This window comes from Bufo bufo, chromosome 3 (genome assembly GCF_905171765.1).
Source record: "Bufo bufo chromosome 3, aBufBuf1.1, whole genome shotgun sequence".
Taxonomy (NCBI): domain Eukaryota; kingdom Metazoa; phylum Chordata; class Amphibia; order Anura; family Bufonidae; genus Bufo; species Bufo bufo.
The window spans coordinates 450,664,181-450,684,261 of NC_053391.1; the positions used below are offsets into that span (position 1 = coordinate 450,664,181).

General features: G+C 42.2%; 1 protein-coding gene across 3 annotated transcripts in view; it reads left to right on the plus strand.

The window, feature by feature from the left end:
* The window catches only part of TMEM131 (transmembrane protein 131), a 255,812-nt gene extending 236,127 nt beyond the window's left edge, over positions 1 to 19,685 (plus strand). Inside the window, exons 34-41 of one of the 3 annotated variants that reach the window (XM_040425124.1) lie at positions 2,804 to 2,925; positions 3,046 to 3,204; positions 4,949 to 5,111; positions 7,243 to 7,361; positions 7,455 to 7,557; positions 11,507 to 11,610; positions 13,678 to 13,841; positions 18,676 to 19,685. In XM_040425124.1, the coding sequence (XP_040281058.1) occupies positions 2,804 to 2,925; positions 3,046 to 3,204; positions 4,949 to 5,111; positions 7,243 to 7,361; positions 7,455 to 7,557; positions 11,507 to 11,610; positions 13,678 to 13,841; positions 18,676 to 18,969 (1,228 nt within the window). In that variant the 3' untranslated portion in view covers positions 18,970 to 19,685. The remainder of the gene's footprint in view (positions 1 to 2,803; positions 2,926 to 3,045; positions 3,205 to 4,948; positions 5,112 to 7,242; positions 7,362 to 7,454; positions 7,558 to 11,506; positions 11,611 to 13,677; positions 13,842 to 18,675) is intronic. The other 2 variants (XM_040425125.1, XM_040425126.1) reach the window with 2 other exon arrangements.
* The last annotated feature ends 396 nt before the right edge of the window (positions 19,686 to 20,081 follow it).

Sequence of the window (20,081 nt, forward strand, 5' to 3'; positions counted from 1 at the left end):
ATGTCAGGATCAGTGAAAGGTATAGGAAAAAGGTAAAGCAGCTTGTTGTGATATCTGGGACACAGATTGCCCAAATTCTTCTGATTGGAGGGTTTTATCCCCTGGAAATCTGTAGGAATGTTAGTCATGGCGCAGTTGCAAAGGGGCGGTACATTGAAGAGCTTTCAACAACTCCAGGAAGAGTTCCCTCTCCCGCATACAACTTTTTGACCAATATCGGCAACTGTGCCACCCTTGGAATAAACAAAGAAGGGATGTGGGTTTGAATGTACAGAGCCATTCTGCTTTTAATATTTTTAAGCAGAAGGAAATATGGGAGGAGTTATTTCTAACTTTTATCGGATCTTACTGAAGGATTTTATTATTACCTATTGACAGTTAAAGTGGGAAGCAGATATTGGGACCATTCTGTGGAACAGTGGACATCCGTTCTTTTGGCGGTGCCACTGCTCTCTGTTAATGAAACTCATACACTTTTACAAATATACCTACTTCATTGGGTTTATAGGTCCCCCTATTTTTTGTATAAAATTGGTGTGCATGCTGATTCTTGGTGTCCTCCGTGTGCAGCAGATTCTGCAGATACAGTCCTGATCAAAAGTTTAAAACCACTTGAAAAATGGCAAAAAATCATATTTAGCATGGCTGGATCTTAACAAGGTTCCAAGTAGAGCTTCAACATGCAACAAGAAGTAATGAGAGTGAGACACAACATTTATTGAGCATTCAATTTAATGAAAACAACGAATAAACTGAAACAGGCTGTTTTTCAGCTGATCAAAAGTTTAGGACCACACCTCCAAAAAAAAAATAAACCCCCCCAAAACAGAAATCCAACTTCCAAACATGAACTCAGTAATGAGTAGCTCCGCCATTATTGTTTATCACTTTCGTTTCGACATGCTTGATGCAAGCGTTTCCATGAAGGCCATCTACTGTCTGGAACTGTTGTCCATTTTTGTAAACTTCCCTTGCCATCCATCCCCAAAGGTTCTCAATTGGATTTAGATCAGGGGAACACGCAGGATGGGCCAAAAGAGTGATGTTATTCTCCTGGAAGATGTCCCTTGTCCTGCGGGCATTGTGTACTGTAGCATTGTCCTGTTGAAAGACCCAGTTGTTACCACACAGACGAGGGCCCTCAGTCATGAGGAATGCTCTCTGCAACATCTGGACATAGCCAGCGGCTATGCACTTCCTGAAGCTCCATTGTTCCACTGAAGGAAAAAGCACCCCAGACCATTATGGCGCCCCCTCCACTGTGGCGCGTAGAAAACATCTCAGGTGGGATCTGCTTGTCATGCCAGTAACGTTGGAAACCATCAGGACCATCAAGGTAAAAAAAATTCTCATCAGAGAATAAAACTTTCTTCCACCTTTGAATGTCCCATGTTTGATGCTCTCTAGCAAAGTCTAAACGAGCAGTTCTGTGGCGTTCAAGGAGACGAGGTCCTTTGAAGACGTTTTTTTGTTTTTGAAGCCCTTCAGTCTCAGATGCCATCTGATGGTTGCCGTCTGGGCTGCAGTCGGCACCAGTAAGGGCCTTAATTTGGGTCGAGGATCGTCCAGTGTCTTGACGGACAGTCAATTGGATCCTCCGGCTCAGTGCTGATGAAATTTTTTTGGGTCTTCCACTTGACTTTTTTGTTCCATAACCTCAGGATCATTTAAGAAATTCCAAATTACTGTCTTACTGCGTCCCACCTCAACAGCGATGGCGCGCTGTGAGAGACCCTGCTTATGCAGTTCAACAACCCGACCACGTTCAAAAAGGGAGAGGTTTTTTTGCCTTTTCCATCACAACGTGTGACTACCTGACAGAAAATGACAATGAATCCACATCTTTGCACAGATTTGGCCTTTTAAAGGCATGTGGTCCTAAAATTTGGATCAGCTGAAAAACAGCCTGTTTTAGTTTAATCGTTATTTTCAATTATTTGAATGCTCAAAAAATGTTTTCTCACTCTCATTTCTTCTTGTTGCATGTTGAATTATTTTGAGAGGCTTGTGGGACTTGCGATGAGGTGCATGACCGAAGAGGAGGAAGGAGAGTGGGTGGGGGAGTACAGGGTCTGATTATATTGCCTTATGTTATATGATATTGTATTATATGTGTGTGGATATAGATATAGATAGATATATATATATATATATATATATATATATATATATATATATATAAAAATATATATATATATATATATAAAATGTTCATTTTTTGGGGATTATTGAACATAATATTAATAAAATAGAATTACCAATCACTAACCTCGGCAGTATAAGAGACATCACTGTTAAGGCCAGTCATTGTCTGCAGTGGTGATCTGTGTACAGAGAAGGTCACAGCTGCAGCCAGAAAGGGAGCACCAAAGCGTGATACTGGGTGCCACAGAGGAGAAAAGTGGCACATATTGCTTCTTTTTACCACATATACAAGATATACATGAATTTCAGTTGTCCGCAGCACTTGTCCTGTTTACAGGGGTGGATGTGCTGCTGACAAATATGTCACAACCCGACACATGATCGATTGTTGGGTGATTGGCATCATATTTATATGAGACAATGACCAGAAATGAGCGTTGATCATTACCAATCATTGGTCTTGTCAGCTAAAGATTTTCCCCAGCCCTTTACATTGGCTGACACTTATGGTAATTGCTGACAGTCCTCCTAATCCTAATGGATTTTGTGTACATTACTTGCATTGTAATGGATAGAAACACAAATGGCAAGTGGACAAAGTTATAGGATGCTGGTTTATAAGAAGTTTTTATTATTTTTATTATTATTATTATTCCAGCTCTTTGGAATTGCCATACACCACCCCCCTGGAAAATAAACAGCATAAAATTTTTTCCAAAATTTCTGTGCAACACTCTGCAGCGAATGGTTCAAAAGCAAGAAACCTGCAGAAAACGAGAGGTATATTTCACATTTTTGTTTTGGATGTTTCTTGCCTTTTGCTGCTAACAGCTTTGTGGCTTCCCTGGAATTGAGTGAAGCAGCATCTCACAGCGCATGGCTTGTTAATGTTTTGTGCAGGTACCAGCAGTAAGCTAATGGAGAACAGGCAGTCACTGCAGGCGAAACTTCCTCCTAGTCGTATTGGTCAGGAGCTAGGCAATACCAGCAGCTCAGAAGGTGAAAAAGACTCCCCACTCCCAGAGTGGGACTCGGTGCCAATCCATAAAACAGGCAGCTGTGAGTATGCACCCACACTACTCAGATGTACATTTTTGGGCTGGTTTCAGACGGCTGTGTGCGGCTGCGAGAAACGGTTGGTGTGATTAGAGTACAGTAAACCCGTGATCAGGCAGGATACAGAGCGTTTTGGTCAGACGAGCTGCAGTGTGTCTTGGAAATGCTTTTGTCAGAAACGGGCCTTAGTTTACAATAGAATAAATAACCCCCAATAGTAGTATGTTGTCTCACTGCTACACGTTCTCTATTTTGACTTTCTTGGCAATAATGACTTCACATTCACATAACCTTCAAGTAAGTTATATTGTTGAATATTTTATATTGCGTTTCTATCATGATCTGTGTCCACTCTGGAGTACCAGAGGGATCAGGCTAATTTGTAGTCAGGAAAAGGCTTCTAACCGGATTATAGCTGAAATAACAAGGTAAAGCAGAACCTAGCTGGACCTGTATTGATCAGGCAAAGAGTGTGAGAAACAAGCTGGTATTTATAGGGGAGCTGATGAACTATTTACTCATGAGCTGGACAGCAATACACAGAGCAGAGGAGTGCTGAACCTGAGGTGAGATACACTGAGCTAAGCTTTTGTTCTCACATACACACATAGCAATAGGAGCAGTGGACACAGGCCAGCGTTACAGTTTCACCTCTATCGTTAATCTTAGATCATTATTTTAAGTAAAGTATAAAAAAAACTTGCACTTTGCACCTTTATTTCTATAAGTCCAGTCAATAGGGTGTAATTTATTAAGACCATCTTTTTATGCTGGACTTAGATTCCCCCCTCTACTGCCATAATATATGGCTAATTTATACGCCTCATTATAAATTAGGCAAATCTACAGCAGTCCGTGCACCTGGCGTAAAAGCTACTCCAGCCCCTGTCTGGAGTCATTTATTTGCCAACATTTACTCCTGTTTCCAGGCATAAATTTTAGTAAATTTGACAGGGCCGTTAAACAGGCTGTGCGACAGTAGTTGGTCAATAAAAGGACTTGTGACTACTTTTATGGCTTAAATAATAGCATGACCCTTAATAAATGACCCCAGTAGGTTCATCACAAATAAAACAAGCAATGTAATATTAGAGGGCTTTTCAACTCACATGTATGTGCATAAGCACTTTACAGTACACTGTGTGCCGTGCATTCGCGGCACATTCTGGGTGATCTGCTTTAGATGTTTGTGATGTTGTCAGCCACTAAAAAGCATGCTGAGGTTATGTACCCACTAGGGTTTTTGTGACTTCTAGGTTAGGACACTGATGACTGCAGTATATAAGATGAATTCTCATACATGCATCCAATTCACGAGCTCTCTCTGAAATTCCTGTAATCTGATGATCTGCAATATATATTGTAGAATTTCCCAAAAGCAGAATATGGTTCATATTAACCAGAAAGAAATGGTCTGCCCATACATTAAATATTAATATCGGGCCAGCCGTCATCCATTTAGTGTATTTTGCGTCATACCAGCGGTCTCCCAATGGCAGACCTGAGAATTAGGGATGAGGATCAGTCATTTTGGATTCAAAACACTGTTTAAAAGAAAACGCCCCCTAAAATGCCTTAAATTTATTTTCCTGGGTAACTTGGTATATATACATACAGGGTATAGCTTGGAGCAGTCTGCCATTTGGTATTTAGCAAGTTTGAAGAAATTGAAATGTATTGAAAAGTTGGGAAGATAAATGTGTTGACCAGTATTGTCTTTGTAACGTCTATTCCAATGTTGTTATAGCAGCAGACAGCCTTTACAAACTATCAGTCCAGACCCACAATATTGATGACTTCTTAAAGCAACGGCAAACCTCGCCAGCTCCTACCTCTCCTTCACCACCTCCAGCTTTGGGCTATGGGGGAAGAAGCAGCTACAGCAGCATTGTCAACAGCTCGAGCAATCAGTAAGTATGATGGACAGAAATCACATTACTTCTAGAATTTTTTTTTTTTTTTTTACTAAGCATATTAACGGTGTATGGGAATATTCAAATACAGCAGATTAGTTGCAGAAAATTTTACAGCTGAAAATCTGGTTCACACAGCTGACTGGTGTATTTTCTGCAACTATTCTGCTGCATGTACAGGCAATATACAAAAACAAAATGGTGAGGCCAACTGGTTCAGGTGCATGTCTATTAAGTTAGCCTTCCTGGACCTCTATTGCACTGTAAATCTATGTCCACATGTCAAACTGAAAGTTTCATTAGCTGTCCACTTCCCATGCATGTTTATGGGGGTTCCCTGAAATGGGGAAATCTGCCACAAAAATTCAGTAAGTAGCATGCTATTTATATTGTGCAGAAATACCGTGGATTATCCTTCCAGAATACGGCTGTGTAACGGATCCCCTTCCGTTAATGGACGCTTCCTAGCTTGCGCCGAGGACCACAAGCACCACACTGGACACCACAACCACCGCAGACTCCACAACCGCCGTAGCTTAACTGGAGCCGCGCTGTCTTCCTTCCACCCTGAATGAACCTCCAGCATTCAGGACCGTGTGGGAAAGATCTCTCCTCCAGGGATTATGCAGAGCATAGCAATCCCCAGCGTGACACAGCAATTCCCTCCAATAACGAGACAAGGCTGCGTTTTGAAGGGTTAGAAAAACATGAACTGAACTCTTTATTGAGGGCTACCCTCCCGTATTTATGCAGGTCCCCATCTGGTGTACACGCCCCTAGGGGACCAGAAGGAGGACTGCGACACAGGACAGACACAACACATCCCCACAATGCATCATGTTTTTTTCCTCTCTGCCCTGGAGACACCCCGAAGAGCAATTCAATTATCTCTCAGGACAAAGGGAAATCACCAATACACATGTGAGAACAACAGGACAGGAATCACCACCCAAATACACAAAATCCTCCCTTCTGTCTGTGATATAATTATGGATTAACATAACTATCACAGACAGTAAAAATACAGTTTTTAAACATACACTGTAACTTTAAAACCATACATTCCATCTCCATAAAAATTACATATTAAAACTCCGCATACATCAAACATAAACACTTCCAAAAATCACACAAATCCCTCCGGCGGATCAAAAGTTAAGTGAAGTCCTTTATGACCGACCGCAAGCACAATTTCCTGCCCAAAACAGTTCCATAGATTTGGGCTGTGCGGTCGGTCAATTTCATGCAGAAAAACGACTAAGTCCCATCTTCGAACGGGACTTAGTCTCTGGAGCTGAAAGTTCAGTATGGAAGAAGGTAAGGGTCAGCGGTGTTCGTGTATTTGCGCATCCGATTTTAGTTCCACAGAATCTTTAGTATACACGGCTGACCGCCTTCGGTCCTATTAACAGTCCAGACATGCGGCATAGTTCTGTTACACGGTTCTTGAAGGGTAATATGTCCCGGGGCCATAGTCGTAGGGCAGGAGGCTAGCCATAAGTTTTCTACAATGCCCAGTGGCAAATGGCAGTTTGTCACAGGCTGCATTCAGACGGCCGTAAGTGTTTTGTGGTCCGCAAATTGCGGATACACAAAACACTGATACCGGCCGTGGGTGTAACACATTTTGCGGACTGCACATGGCGGGCCCTATGATAGAAATGCCTATTCTTGTCGCGGACAAGAATAGGACTTACTCTCTCTTTTTTGCGGGTCCACGGAACGGAAATACGGATGCGGACAGCACACAGTGTGCTGCCCGCATCTTTTGCGGACCCATTGAAATGAATGGGTCCACACTTGTTCCATAAAATTGCATAACAGATGTGGACCCATTTATACAGTTGTGTGAATGAGCCCTAACAGTGAAGTTTATCCTCTTGCAAATCTGTAAGCCACAGGATATTTGCAGCACAGCGTAAGCCTTAGATTTCTGTTGTGTATCTTTGTCAGATTTGTAATATGCAAACCCAACACTTGTGAACTTAAAAAAACAAAAGAATTTCATAATTGGCCGTCATTTGTTTGGCATTAGGAAGCTGATTGCATCTACCATAGCTTTATTACTAAAGGAGTGATTGTACAAGAAGGACCACCAATGCGTGTAACAAAGTATCTCCTTTTCTAGTGAGTTAAGAATGAATTCTGTAGTCACCAAGCCTAAGCTGACTAAAGCATCATCTTTACCGGGGAGGAATGGCAATCCCACATTCGCTGCTGTAGCTGCAGGATATGACAAGAACCCAGGTACGATAATTATTTCATGGACTGTGTTATGATGTAGTAGAACAGCAGATTCCACTAAATTGCCCCCTCTTCCCGCTTTATTTTTATTTTAAGCAGGAGGCAGTGGATTATCAAAGTCATCTGCTGTAAAAAGTGACCTTTCTAACAGCATCAGCATGTCGCATATAATCTCTGTTGACAGTGACAACTCTGATAGGTAAGAAATGCATTTTAGATTTACATTTACAAGGAATTTTATTTTATTCTAAGTGCGGTGTGTGTGGGGGGGTCTTGTGGTTGCCATGAGGGTAGATTGACATGTATGATAATTATACACCATTGAAAAATCTGCTGTAAAATCTGTATGTCTTGGATGCAGAGTACTGCACATTTCTCCCTTTTATTTGAAGAGGGTTCATGCTGCATCAAGTCTGTTTCAAATCCAAAATCTGCATGTTAGATGTGCAGATTTTGTCAGATTTGACCACTATGTAAAACACATATTAATCAACCTTAAAGGCTATGGAAGCCTTCGGGAGCAATTGTTTTATGATTGCATCTTACTCATTTTGGGCTAAAAATAATTTTTTTCAATTGGTCTTTATTAAAAATATTAACGGTTAACTGCTTGTTTAGCTCTGAGAATGTACTTTAACTTTCACTTTGTGCCAATAAAACCTAAGGGGTCATAAACACTTATTTAAGCTACATTCTTATCAGTAAGATGAGAATTGAGCTATTACGAGTGTTTAGGTGGTCAGAGATAAGGGGCTGTCAGCTGAGCTGCCTGACACAACACAGTAAAAATATAAACCCTGCAACTAGAGAACCCAAAGGCTGTACATAGAAAGGGGCTCAACATTTTTAATAAAGAACAATTGAATTTTTTATTTTTTTTGTAGCTCAAAATAAATATAGCGCAATAATAATAATAATACAAAAGTGTACATGGCCTTTAGGGAGGAGCTGTCACCTCTTCTGACATGCCTGATTACTAAATAATTCTATTCCACATGAAATGACAATTCTAGAGCATCTTTTCCAACACTCTGATGTGCCATTCTTCTGTTATTCTTGCTAGAAGTTTATGGATAAACATACTGATGGGAATTACCAGTTGGGGGTGTGTCCCTGCACACCTTGTCCAATCTGTGCTGCCAGTGTCAGACTGTAACAGGGACCCCCGCCCACCTGTCTGTACCTTTATCTATAAACTTCTTACAGGAATAAGAGAAGAATGGCACAACGCAGGGTCATAAGAAAAGATACTCTATAATTCTTATTACATGGTGAAGGCAAGAAGCTATTAAAACAGATATGTCAGGAGAGGTGACAGATCCTCTTTAACCCGTTCACACATTTGGACTTACCGGGGCTGTGACGCTATAAAGTGTCCCGGAGAGCAGAGACGCCGGCAAGGGACCACTCTGGTTCCTTCTCTGCTTCCCCGGTAAGTGCTCTGATTGGTTAGTCTCTACAGACTAAACAATCGGAGCGCTTTAGTGTTAAAATGACGGTTTCAAACTGTGATTCCCCCCCCCCCCCCATCCAAAAGCCTGATCCCCTCTGCCGGCATTGATGGCAGCGGCTCAGGAATGGAGCAGGCACCGATCTCGGCCGTTTAACCCCATAGATGCCTTGGTCAGTTGCTGTACGCGGCATCCATGTGGTTGAGAGGGAGCTCCCTCTCTCTTCTATGGAGCCGCCGCTTCTGCGATGGCAGCGGGCCGGTGGTTGCCATGGCAACCGGACGCCTTACAAAGGTGTCCGGGCTGCCATGTGCCTAAGGATGATCAGACCTAGAGTGTCTGATCAGCCTTACAGTAACTGTAATACAGACTATACAGTGCATTGCAATAGATGACTATTGCAATGCACTGTATAGTTATCAGGCCCACTAGATCTTCAATATCTAAATAGGTCTTGATTAGAGATGAGCGAATTTCATATTTTGAAATTCGTTCACGCTTCGTTTGGTGGTAAAAGCAGAATTGCGTTATGGATTCCGTTAGCACGAACCATAACGCAATTCTATGACGGAATGCATAACGGAATGCCTTTAGAGGCATTCAGTTATTCATTCCGTCATAATAGAAGTCTATGGGCTGCAAAACGGATCCGTCCCATTTCCGTTATGCAGGGGAGTCCTCTCCTCTATAACGGAAACGGGCCAGATCCGTTATGCAGGCCATAGACTTCTATTAAGGCATTCCGTTATGCATCCCGTCATAGAATTGCGTTATGGTCCGTGGTAACAGAATTCAGAACGCAATTCTGCTTTTAACATCAAACGAAGCGTGAACGAATTTCATAACATGAAATTCGCTCATCTCTAGTCTTGATAAATAAAAAATGAAAAAGTGTAAAAAAAAAGGCAAACAATGGCACCCATAAACCAATTGGGTAACAAATTATGGGGTGCTTTTTCTCCTGCTACCCCTTGTGAAAATGAAAAATTTGGGGTTAAACCAACATTTTCTTGGAAGAAATGAAACTTTTTATTTTCACAGCCAAGTGTTTCCAAATGCCGTAAAAGTGCTCAGTACCCCCCAATATATTCTTTACGGGGTGTAGTTTCCAAAATGAGGTCACTTTTTGAGGGTCTCCACTGTAGGGGTACGTCAGGGTCTCTTCAAATACAAAATGGTGCCTTAAAAACATTATGGAAAATCTGCCTCCAAAATCCATATGGCACTCCTTTCCTTCTGACCACTGCCATGTGCCCATAGGGCAGTTCACCGCCACATATGGGGTATTTCTGTAAACTGCAGAATCAGAGTAATATATATTGAGGTTTATTTTGCTGTTAACCCTTGCTGTGTTGCAAGAAAAAAATGATTGACATAAAAAATCTGCCAAAAAAGTTAAATTTTGAAATATCACCTCCATTTTCCTTTAATTCCTGTGGAACACCTCTAGGGTTAATAAAGTTTGTAACATCAGTTTTGAATAATTTGAGGGGTGTAGTTTCTAAAATGTGGTCATTTATGGGTGGTTTCTATTACATAACCCCCTCAAAATCACTTTATAACTGAATTGGTGCTTTAAAAAATTTGTTTTGGAAATTTTGTTGAAAATTTGATAAAATGGCTTCTAAGCCTTCTAATGTCCTAAAAAAATAAAATGACATTTACAAAATGATGCCAACATAAAGCAGATATATGGGGAATGTTGACTGATAACTATTTTGTGAGGACTTACTATCTGTTTTAAAAGTCGAAAAATTCTAATTTAGAAAATTGTGAATTTTTCGCAGGTTTTGATTTACTATGTATCAGAGGTGCATCAGAGCATTTCCTTGCTTCGGTGCTTCTCCTTGCCTTGTGCTGCATCGTGCAGGGCAAGGTCTGTTTGTTGTGTGCCGGTGACGTACCGGGCCTCACATCACTATGCTAGGTGGAGACTTCCACCTAGCAGTGAGCCTGGTGACGTCACCGGCACAAATGGGCGGTCTGTAGAGCTGCCCTAGGCTGTTTTAGAGGCGGGATAATATAGTACTTTCTTGTAAGAGAAAAGTAAGAGTCTGGATGCTGGTGGGGGATGGGGATGACAGGCTGGCAATTATATGGGGGTGGATGCCTGTGAGGGTATTCTGTGTGTGTCCTTTTAGCATACAATAGGCTTATGTTTTTGGGCATGGAAAAAGAAAACCATTAAATATTCTTTAAATGTCATTTTCTGATGATCCATTCCCTTTCAACAAAGCGTTTCTTATCTGTATTAACTTTAAAGAGGATCTGTCACCTCTCCTGACATCTGTTTCCATGAATGCTTGTCTTCCCCATATCCCCATAATATAACAATTCTCAATTTTTACATTGTGTGTTCCTCAGGTAATCCTGCTGGAAATGTGTGAATAGGTTGACAACTAGGTCTTACTATAGTCGGTGCTGCCAGTGTCAGACTGTAAACCACCCCTCGCTGACTGGAATGGTAACAGGTTTTCATACATTCCATGCGTGTGATAGAGGAGTTACACATCGCAGTGTTCTGAGGGATGATGCTTTACAATTATGTTATGGGAATAAAAATATTTACTAAAAGAACAGATGGAGATGTAGTTTGTAGCCTATTGGATTCTCCTCATTGAAAGTAATGGATGGAATTGTGTGACTTTAGTATTTAATATTGTGAGGCCGCTCACTGTCCTCTTGTATTACTTTTAGTTCTGGCTTATGGAGTCCCATCAGCAGTCCCAACAGTCCTGATTATGTTGCACTAAATTCATTCTCTGCTTTTGGACCAAGCAATTCCTTCAATTTAACAGGAGGTGAGTACATTGATACTTTTATTATGTCATAGTTGCTGCAAATAGAAGCTGGCATTAGCTCGCATAAATCTGTGCTGAAATCCCTTAAAGAGGCTATCTTATAACTGATTTAAGCATTAAAATCAGACACCATACAGTACATGGCGATCTCTTTCTAACAAAGCGAGAACCAGTCCTGTACCTCACATGGGTCCAGAGATCTCCACATTTATTGTTCTGCTTCAGACTGGCAGCTCAGGGGATGTGTCCTTCCTCAGGGAGCACTTCCTTTCTTGAGGGCGTGACCTTTCTGCTGTAACTATTTCCCTGTAATTGCCACAGCTGGTGGCAGTTGAAGATTTAAACTGAGCATGTGCGACCACAGAATCCTGTCAGCCACTCATATGACCACCCACTGGACTCCTAAGCATGAACGGGCGAGAGATTTAAATGACTAAAATACACGTTATACTGACATACATTTAAATAACTAGAAGCAAGCATTAGGCACTACTCACCCTGGCGTCAGAGCTTTCCCTTTTACATGATGGATGCCCTTGACTTATAAGTGGCAGATCAAGTTTCTGTTGGGCTTTTTTTAGCTAGAGCAGTGAAACACGCTGAAATATTCTGTCAAACAGCAAGGAAAACCAGAGGGAAAAATGAGTGGCTACAGTGCTTGGCTGTCACCAGCAGTCCCACAGAAGTGAGCGGTATGGTGGTCTCACTGGCACACCACAGCTCCATTCATACAGGGGAATCGGAGACCACCACTTTGGGTCCCAGCGATCAGACCTTCAGTGATCATGCTTCTATCGGCTAGATAAATGTTGCTAATTGGAAAACTCCTTTAAATCGATGATTGAGTTTTGTTAAAGAGAACCTGTCACCATTTCTGACATTTTTCCTTTAGTAAATAAGTGTATTCCCCATAATATTACCACTTGTAACTGTGTAGGGACACATGTTTGACAAGGGAAATGGTAACACCCACTTGGCTTCATACACCCAATTCCTTCATACATTTCTAGGTATAAGAAAGATGCCCCTGAATAGTTATTTTATGGGGAATATATATATTTTTTTTTTTAAAACAGACATGTCAGGACTGATGACGGGTCCTCTTTAAGGCCTCATGCATACCAAGCTTGTCTGTATTGCGGTCTGCAAACCACAGATCCCCAAAATATGGACACCATCCGTGTGCAGTCTGCATTTTCTCACTCCCATTACCAGAAATTACTATTCATGTCTGCAATATGGACAAGAATAGGACGTTATATAGTTTGTAGAACAGACATACAGATGTGGACAACACATGGATGACGTCCGTGTGCGTTGTTTTTCTTTTGTGACCCATAGAAATGAATGGTTCCATGTGCAAGCTCCAAAAAATGCGGATCTGACACTGATACAAAAATACCATGAGGCTTAAATGTTAGTTTCTGCAAGTGAAAACCTTGGTGGTAAATGAACCTATTCAGATCATTTATTAAAAGTACTTGTCCTATGCCATCTTAGGCTGTGTTCACACCAGCAGTGTTGTTTTTGTCGTTATCTGATCGGAGCAACAAAAATAACATACCAGATCCGGCACATAACTGAAACCAGCAGTGCTGGACAGACCCTGTTGTCTGTAAATGGGTCCATCAGGTTTCCCTTAGGGAGTCCAGCATTTTACTGGAGAAAATAGCGCAGCGTGCTGCAGTGTTTTTGGCATCTGTGACTAAAGTCCCCTGTGGACCCTGCAACCCAGACGTGAACTAACCCTGATGAAGAATTAGTGAATGCATAAGATAAGTAGACTTGCTACTATAGCCTGTAGGCAAGACTGTCAGTTATATAATGCCTTCTGTAGTTTGATATAAAACTATTGCTTGTATGGCTTTAATTTCACGTAAAATGCATAATTAAAAACCAATAGTAATATTGCAGGTATGATTGTGATATTGGCACAGTGTTCCATTTACATAGATATATGTAGTGTTGCAGCCTAGTCATACAGATGCTTTGTAACATTATACAACTTGTGTGATTACTACTTTATGATGGTCTCTACTACTTGTCTTTATTCTCTCCTTGTCACAGAAGTTTTTAGCAAGCTTTCTTTTCCCCGAAACACATATGCCCAAGATTCCCAAAAGAAATGGACAGATTTTGAATCCACGTCCTCAATCTGGGATGCTCCTGCTCCAGACTCTACGGTACCTACATGGCCTCCCAGCACTGGATCTCCAACCCATGTCACTTCTGTAAGTATAGCATCCTTCTAACTTCTCTTCAGGGCTTTGGTAGTCTCTCAATGGTGATAGCAGCCCCAGAATCAGCTGTACTGGGGTCTATTCTCCTCCAGGTATATGACGATTGAATGTACACAGTCTACTTGTTGACATTGTAGGTAGAGATCTATGGCACACCACACGTTTTGATATTAAAGTTAATGGTTTTAATTAATTATTTTGTCTTTACAACACTTTGTGTTATTCCACATCCAGCAGTTACATGTTAGGCATAACATAGGGTCGTATACAGAAGTCCCGACGTTTCGGTCTATTATGACCTTTATTTAGGGATCTGCGGCCCATAAATTTGTGTGTGAAGCTGGAGGTTTGTTGGCATTGGGCGCTGCTATTTCTACATTAACACCATTTCCAAATTTAAAATTATATACCGTATTTTTCACCCAATAAGACGTACTTTTTCCCCCCCAAAAGTGGGAGAAAATGGCAGTGCGTCTTATGGGGCGAAGGCTGCCATTTTTACATTGATACATCGCCGACCGCAAGCTGCACAGCGCGCCCCGCGTGTGTATCAGCGAGGAGGGGCTGGGGGCCGGCCTTTAGTTTTGTAATGACAGCGGGCCCGGTGCAGTCACTGTATTCTATTGCACCGGGCCCCGCTCACTGTACTAATGCTATCTACTGTAACTGCAGGCAGGCAATGGTTAACTATAGATATGTTCCATCCAGCACTGAGCAGCCTGTACTTACGATCATAGCAGGCTGGAGGCAGGGTGGGCACTGGCAGCATAACTTCCTACGTCACATGCCTACTCCGCCCACTTTATTAATGAAGCCGGCGGCGCAGGCACGTGACGTAGGAAGTTACGCTGCCAGTGCCCGCCCGCCCAGCCTCCTGCCTCCAGCCTGCTATGATCGTAAGTACAGGCTGCTGGATCGAACATATCTATAGTTAACCATTGCCTGCCTGCAGTTACAGTAGATACTATTACTACAGTGAGTGGGGCCCGGTGCAATGGAATACAATGACTGCACTGGGCCCCCGCTGCCATTTAAAAACTAGTGTAGATGCCAGCCCCCACCCCCTGTATTTGGGGGTCATTCACAGTGGCTGACACTGTTATGGGGGGGATCTGTGAATGTCAAATAGCATAAGATGCTATTTATCTGTCATCCACTGATCCCCCCCCCCCATAGCAGTGTCGTGCCAGCCACGGGCGCCCCCCATAACGGTGCCAGCCACGGGCGCCCCCATAACGGTGCCAGCCACGGGCGCCCCCCATAACGGTGCCAGCCACGGGCGCCCCCCATAACGGTGCCAGCCACGGGCGCCCCCCATAACGGTGCCAGCCACGGGCGCCCCCCATAACGGTGCCAGCCACGGGCGCCCCCCATAACGGTGCCAGCCACGGGCGCCCCCCATAACGGTGCCAGCCACGGGCGCCCCCCATAACGGTGCCAGCCACGGGCGCCCCCCATAACGGTGCCAGCCACAGGCGCCCCCCATAACGGTGCCAGCCACAGGCGCCCCCCATAACGGTGCCAGCCACAGGCGACCATTAGTTCAAAGCCCATTAGTTCAAATACGGTATTCAGAAAGTTGGGAGAACAAAACATAAAATCCTAACAGTATCCAAATAAAGCAGAGTAACCATTTTCTCCATGTAGTTCATGAAAGAAATAGGACAAAAAATGACAAATTGTGTAATTACATGAGGGAAGTTTTCTTTAGATATGTAGCGCTTCACTAGAGCTCACATTACTCTTGTCCTGCCAGCCTCCTGTCATGCTGTGTACTGCTCTAATGCTGCCACACTACTTCAGTTTCAGTCACAAGGTAGCCGTCATTCCACAGATGGTAGCTTATGTACACTTAATAAATCCTGCATACAGCCAGAGAGTTTTAGGGAGCAGCCATCTTCTGTTCCCTGCCTATAAGAGCATAGTAACTACTCTATGAAATATTTGATATTTGACTTCTTCCCGTCTTTGCTACTATGAGATCTCGGTGTTAATAATTCAAGAATTCCCTGTACATCAAAGTATCCCCAACATAATGACCTTACACTGTTCTGCATATTAGAAGCCCTATATGCGGACACTGTACCCATGGGATACCTATCTGGGGTACACATAACCATAGGCTGAGACATGGGGTGTACCCATCTAGGGTACACATTACCACAAGCTGAGAAGCAGTTTTTTTTTTATTAGTTTAGCTTTTTTGCTATTTGAACTCGAAGTCCAATAACCATTTATTTTATTTATTTTTGCATCACAATACTGACATTTAGCACAGTTAAAGGAGACCAAGCAGAAGAAATTAGGATTATTAATCATTGTTCTTTAAAGGAGTTACCTACTTTCTCTTAAAATTTCTAAAATGCAATACACAGTTCATGGCCTGCAGCTGCCTATGGATATAGTATGCAAAGACCTGATTTGCCAATATAGCTACATCCCTAGCTGGGCCTTTTTCTGTGTAGATGCTAAAAACATTCAACCGAATTCCTCTTCATGCTCTTAAAGGGAACCTGTCACCGGGATTTTGTGTATAGAGCTGAAGAATCTCAGGGACAGGACTCATTTGATACATATACAAATTAACCTGAGATGAGTCCTGTCCCTGAGATTCTTCAGCTCTATACACAAAATCCCGGTGACAGGTTCCCTTTAAGGCTGAGTTCACACTTCAGTTATTTGGTCAGTTAATTGATCAGTTATTGTGAGCCAAAACCAGTTGCAAAGCCTGCACAGATCAGGTGTAATGGAAAGATCTGCTCCTGTTCTGTGTTTTAAATCACTCCAAGTTTTGACTCTCAATAACTGATGGAAATAACTGATAAAATAACTGAAGTGTGAACTAACACATGTAGAAGAGGATGCAGTGGGGGATGTGGTAACTTGGGTAAATCACGTGATCGCCACGTCTTGAGTGGTAAGGACCACTACGACACTTTTGCCCAGTTGACAGACTTTGAGTAGGAGAACGTCATTGGACTGAGAGAAGCAGGTCGTTTCGATGAATTGCCCACCATCTAGGCTGTCCTGCTCTAGTTGTTAGGAGCTTTTGTTTGCAGTGGTTACATGAGTGCACTTACTGCAGACAGGCTCCAGATCTCCTAAACAGACTATCAGAAGAGACTGAGTATCGTTTGATCTGCCTACGATCATGAGGAGCTCCACCAGTTTTGTTGTCCACCATCCAGACACAGATGGCATCTTCATTTTACACTCCAATCTTTGCCCGTACCATTTTTATCCACTTAGCAGCACCCATTGCATGTCCTACCATTGACAGCTGGCCATCATTGCCTTCGTTTGCAGTGATGTTATGATTGAAAAACCTGGACTGCTACGGACTGAAATGATATCATCTTTAGTGGCAAATCCAGGTTCTGTTTGGGATCTGACAGTGGCCTCATGGTGAGCACTTCACCATTGCCTTTGCTGTGGAGCTGCATACTGCCCCAACTGCTTGTGTGATGATCAGTGACATATGACATTCGGTCACCCCTAATACCGATAAGAGGGACACTAACAGTTCAGTGATATATGCAAGACAACCTGTGGCCAGATGTGTTGCCTCTTGTGTTGTAAGGTTTCATTTTAGAGGTTCTTTCCCTTTAATTATGACGTTGTTGGTGTACTGAGCAGACACAGAACCATATAGTTTTACAGTTACCAAGACAGGTAACTGGTACTACGCTGCATTTCTAAGAGCTGTGGTCACTGTCCTTGTGTACTGCACAATGGAGATCTTTTAGGAGGGACCACTGGGCTAGAAGGTATGGCATTCTATGCATGTAACAGAATTAAGCTCCAAGAAAGAAGTCTGTGAGACCACTGCCTATCTCTTTGTATTCCACTATCTTGGACACCGGCAATCTTAAGCACTGTCCAGTGAGCAGCTTCCCAAGAATTGAATGCAGGTTAAGTGATTGTTTCTGTATCTTCCAAGTGGCATTTTTCAGCAGGCTAATGCCCACCCGTACACAGCAAGGGATTTCCAGGAATGTCTCCACCAGATTGCAGTGTTCTTTGTTTTGTTTTTTTCTTTTCAATGAGTGTATTATAGCTTGAAGTCCACAATACTAATAAACCGGAAATATATTCAGCTGTTATGTTGTTATAAAGACTTTTTATATTAATTCAAGTCCCCAAACACATTGATCTACCCAGATACCCACATAATGAATGGTGCATTTACACATGCTGACTAAGCAGGTAGTGATCATGAAGGAACCGTTCCTTCCCAATGATTGCCTACTCATTAGAGGTGGTGAGAGCTGCATATACATGCAGCAATCACCTGCCCCTAATGGGGATTCACTTGTCCCCATACAGATTCATTGTTTCTGGGCAGCAGATTGCGGTTTACATGTGTGCTCTTTCATCAGGTGACTGGCAGCACCTTTATATGGGCCAGTTATTGGTAACAAGCATTTGCACAAATGTTTTTTCTTCCCAATAATAGCCCCATGTAAAGGGATCTTAAGATACTTCAAGACTAAATAGATTGTAGATGTTAATTTGGTGCAACAAAGCAAGATCTCCGTGATAACCGTTCAGGACAGAGTCTCACAGTATTGCAGTCTCACACTTATGTCCACCTAAAGCTACAGGACCAATCTCAGCATACAAATAAGTTTAAAATAGTTGATACATTCTACTAGATATTGTTTTGATATTGAAGTGTTTATTTCTAAATCTGTGATCACAATTGGTCACTACAATCCACTTTTTACTCTGTTACAAGAAATGCTTTTATTGACTGACTATATAGAGTGCCGATGTCTTAAGCATACTTTCTGACTTGTGCTTTTTCTTCATTGTCTCTTTGCAGTCTATCCTTGGGAACTCTAGTAGCCTGTGGTCTACAACAATCCCATTCAGCAGTTCCATTTGGTCCAGTAATCCGAGCACCACCCTTCCTTATACCACTCCATCAAACCCATTACCTGGAATTGATTTAATCGTAGGCGAAAACACATGTCCCACATCCAGCTCTACATCCGCATCCCATAGCTCTGAAAATTTGCCTGGACAGACATACGATCCATGGAAAATATGGAGCCCAACAATAGGAAGAAGAAGTTCAGATCCTTGGTCCAACTCCCACTACCCAACTGAGAACTAATCACCAACTTGAAATGTAACCCTCATATTAGGAGTGTTACTGCTTCAGAATCTGCCAATTATTTTTGAAGATGGCTTCCCCCATCAGTTGTCTTAGCTTTTTATTTATTTTTTAAACCCCAGATTAAAATGCTGTACCTTTCCAACTCAATCCCAAAGCATTTATTATGTTCTTCATATTCTTCTAATAGAAGAACATACAATTGGACAGACATATGCTGCATATAAAGAATGTCAGGAAAATCGTACATTGGGGAATAGAGCGGGTACCAATTGCCACCACTTTATCATTTATTTATTTTGCACATGTGCCACAAAACCGCCATTGGTTCAAACATATCCCTGCCCTGAAATGCGATGACTAATGAGAGATTTTAATCGTTCCCCCCCCCCCCCAAGTATTATGTTTCTAATGAAACGTAGAGGTATAAGCAGACATAGCAGTCCATGCTGTCGGTGGAATGGCCATTTTAAATGCAAGCTGTTTTTGTATTAACTCATGAACAAAAGCTAAATACAGCCAAGAGCACTGTGAATGCTCATTTTGGGCCGCTCTGCGCTTTCCCTGTACTTTGTTCTTTATCATGCATTTTTTTAAAAGAAAAAAATAAAATAAAGAAAAAAAGGTAATTTTACATGCTCCTTGTAAAATCATGTGAGAAAAACATTCAACTTTGAGTTGTAATTTAAATAAATAAGGCACTTTTTCCAGTACACGGGTTCATGTTTCTGTGTTTACTTATTTCTTTTCAGACTTAAAGATGCACACGCTGTTGGAATATACAGAATATTTTCTTCTTCTGGTATATGGGCTTGTCAAATGACTTGTGAAGGGGTGTATATGATGTTAAAGGGATGGTCCCTATACAAACAATTATCCGCAGGCCACAGGGGATGTAAGAACAGGGGCCCAGAGTTCCCGTAGTTCAACTCTATGGGACTGCCGGAGTTAGCCAAGAACTTGTACTTAACTTTAATTTTCACCAGTCACATAGATTTGAATGGAGTGGCCGTGCGCACGCATGACTGCTGCGCCCATTCAAATGGGGGAACACAGGGGCTTTGTTCCCATGATCCATTGGGACCCCAGTGGTTGGACCCCAGCCAGTCGGA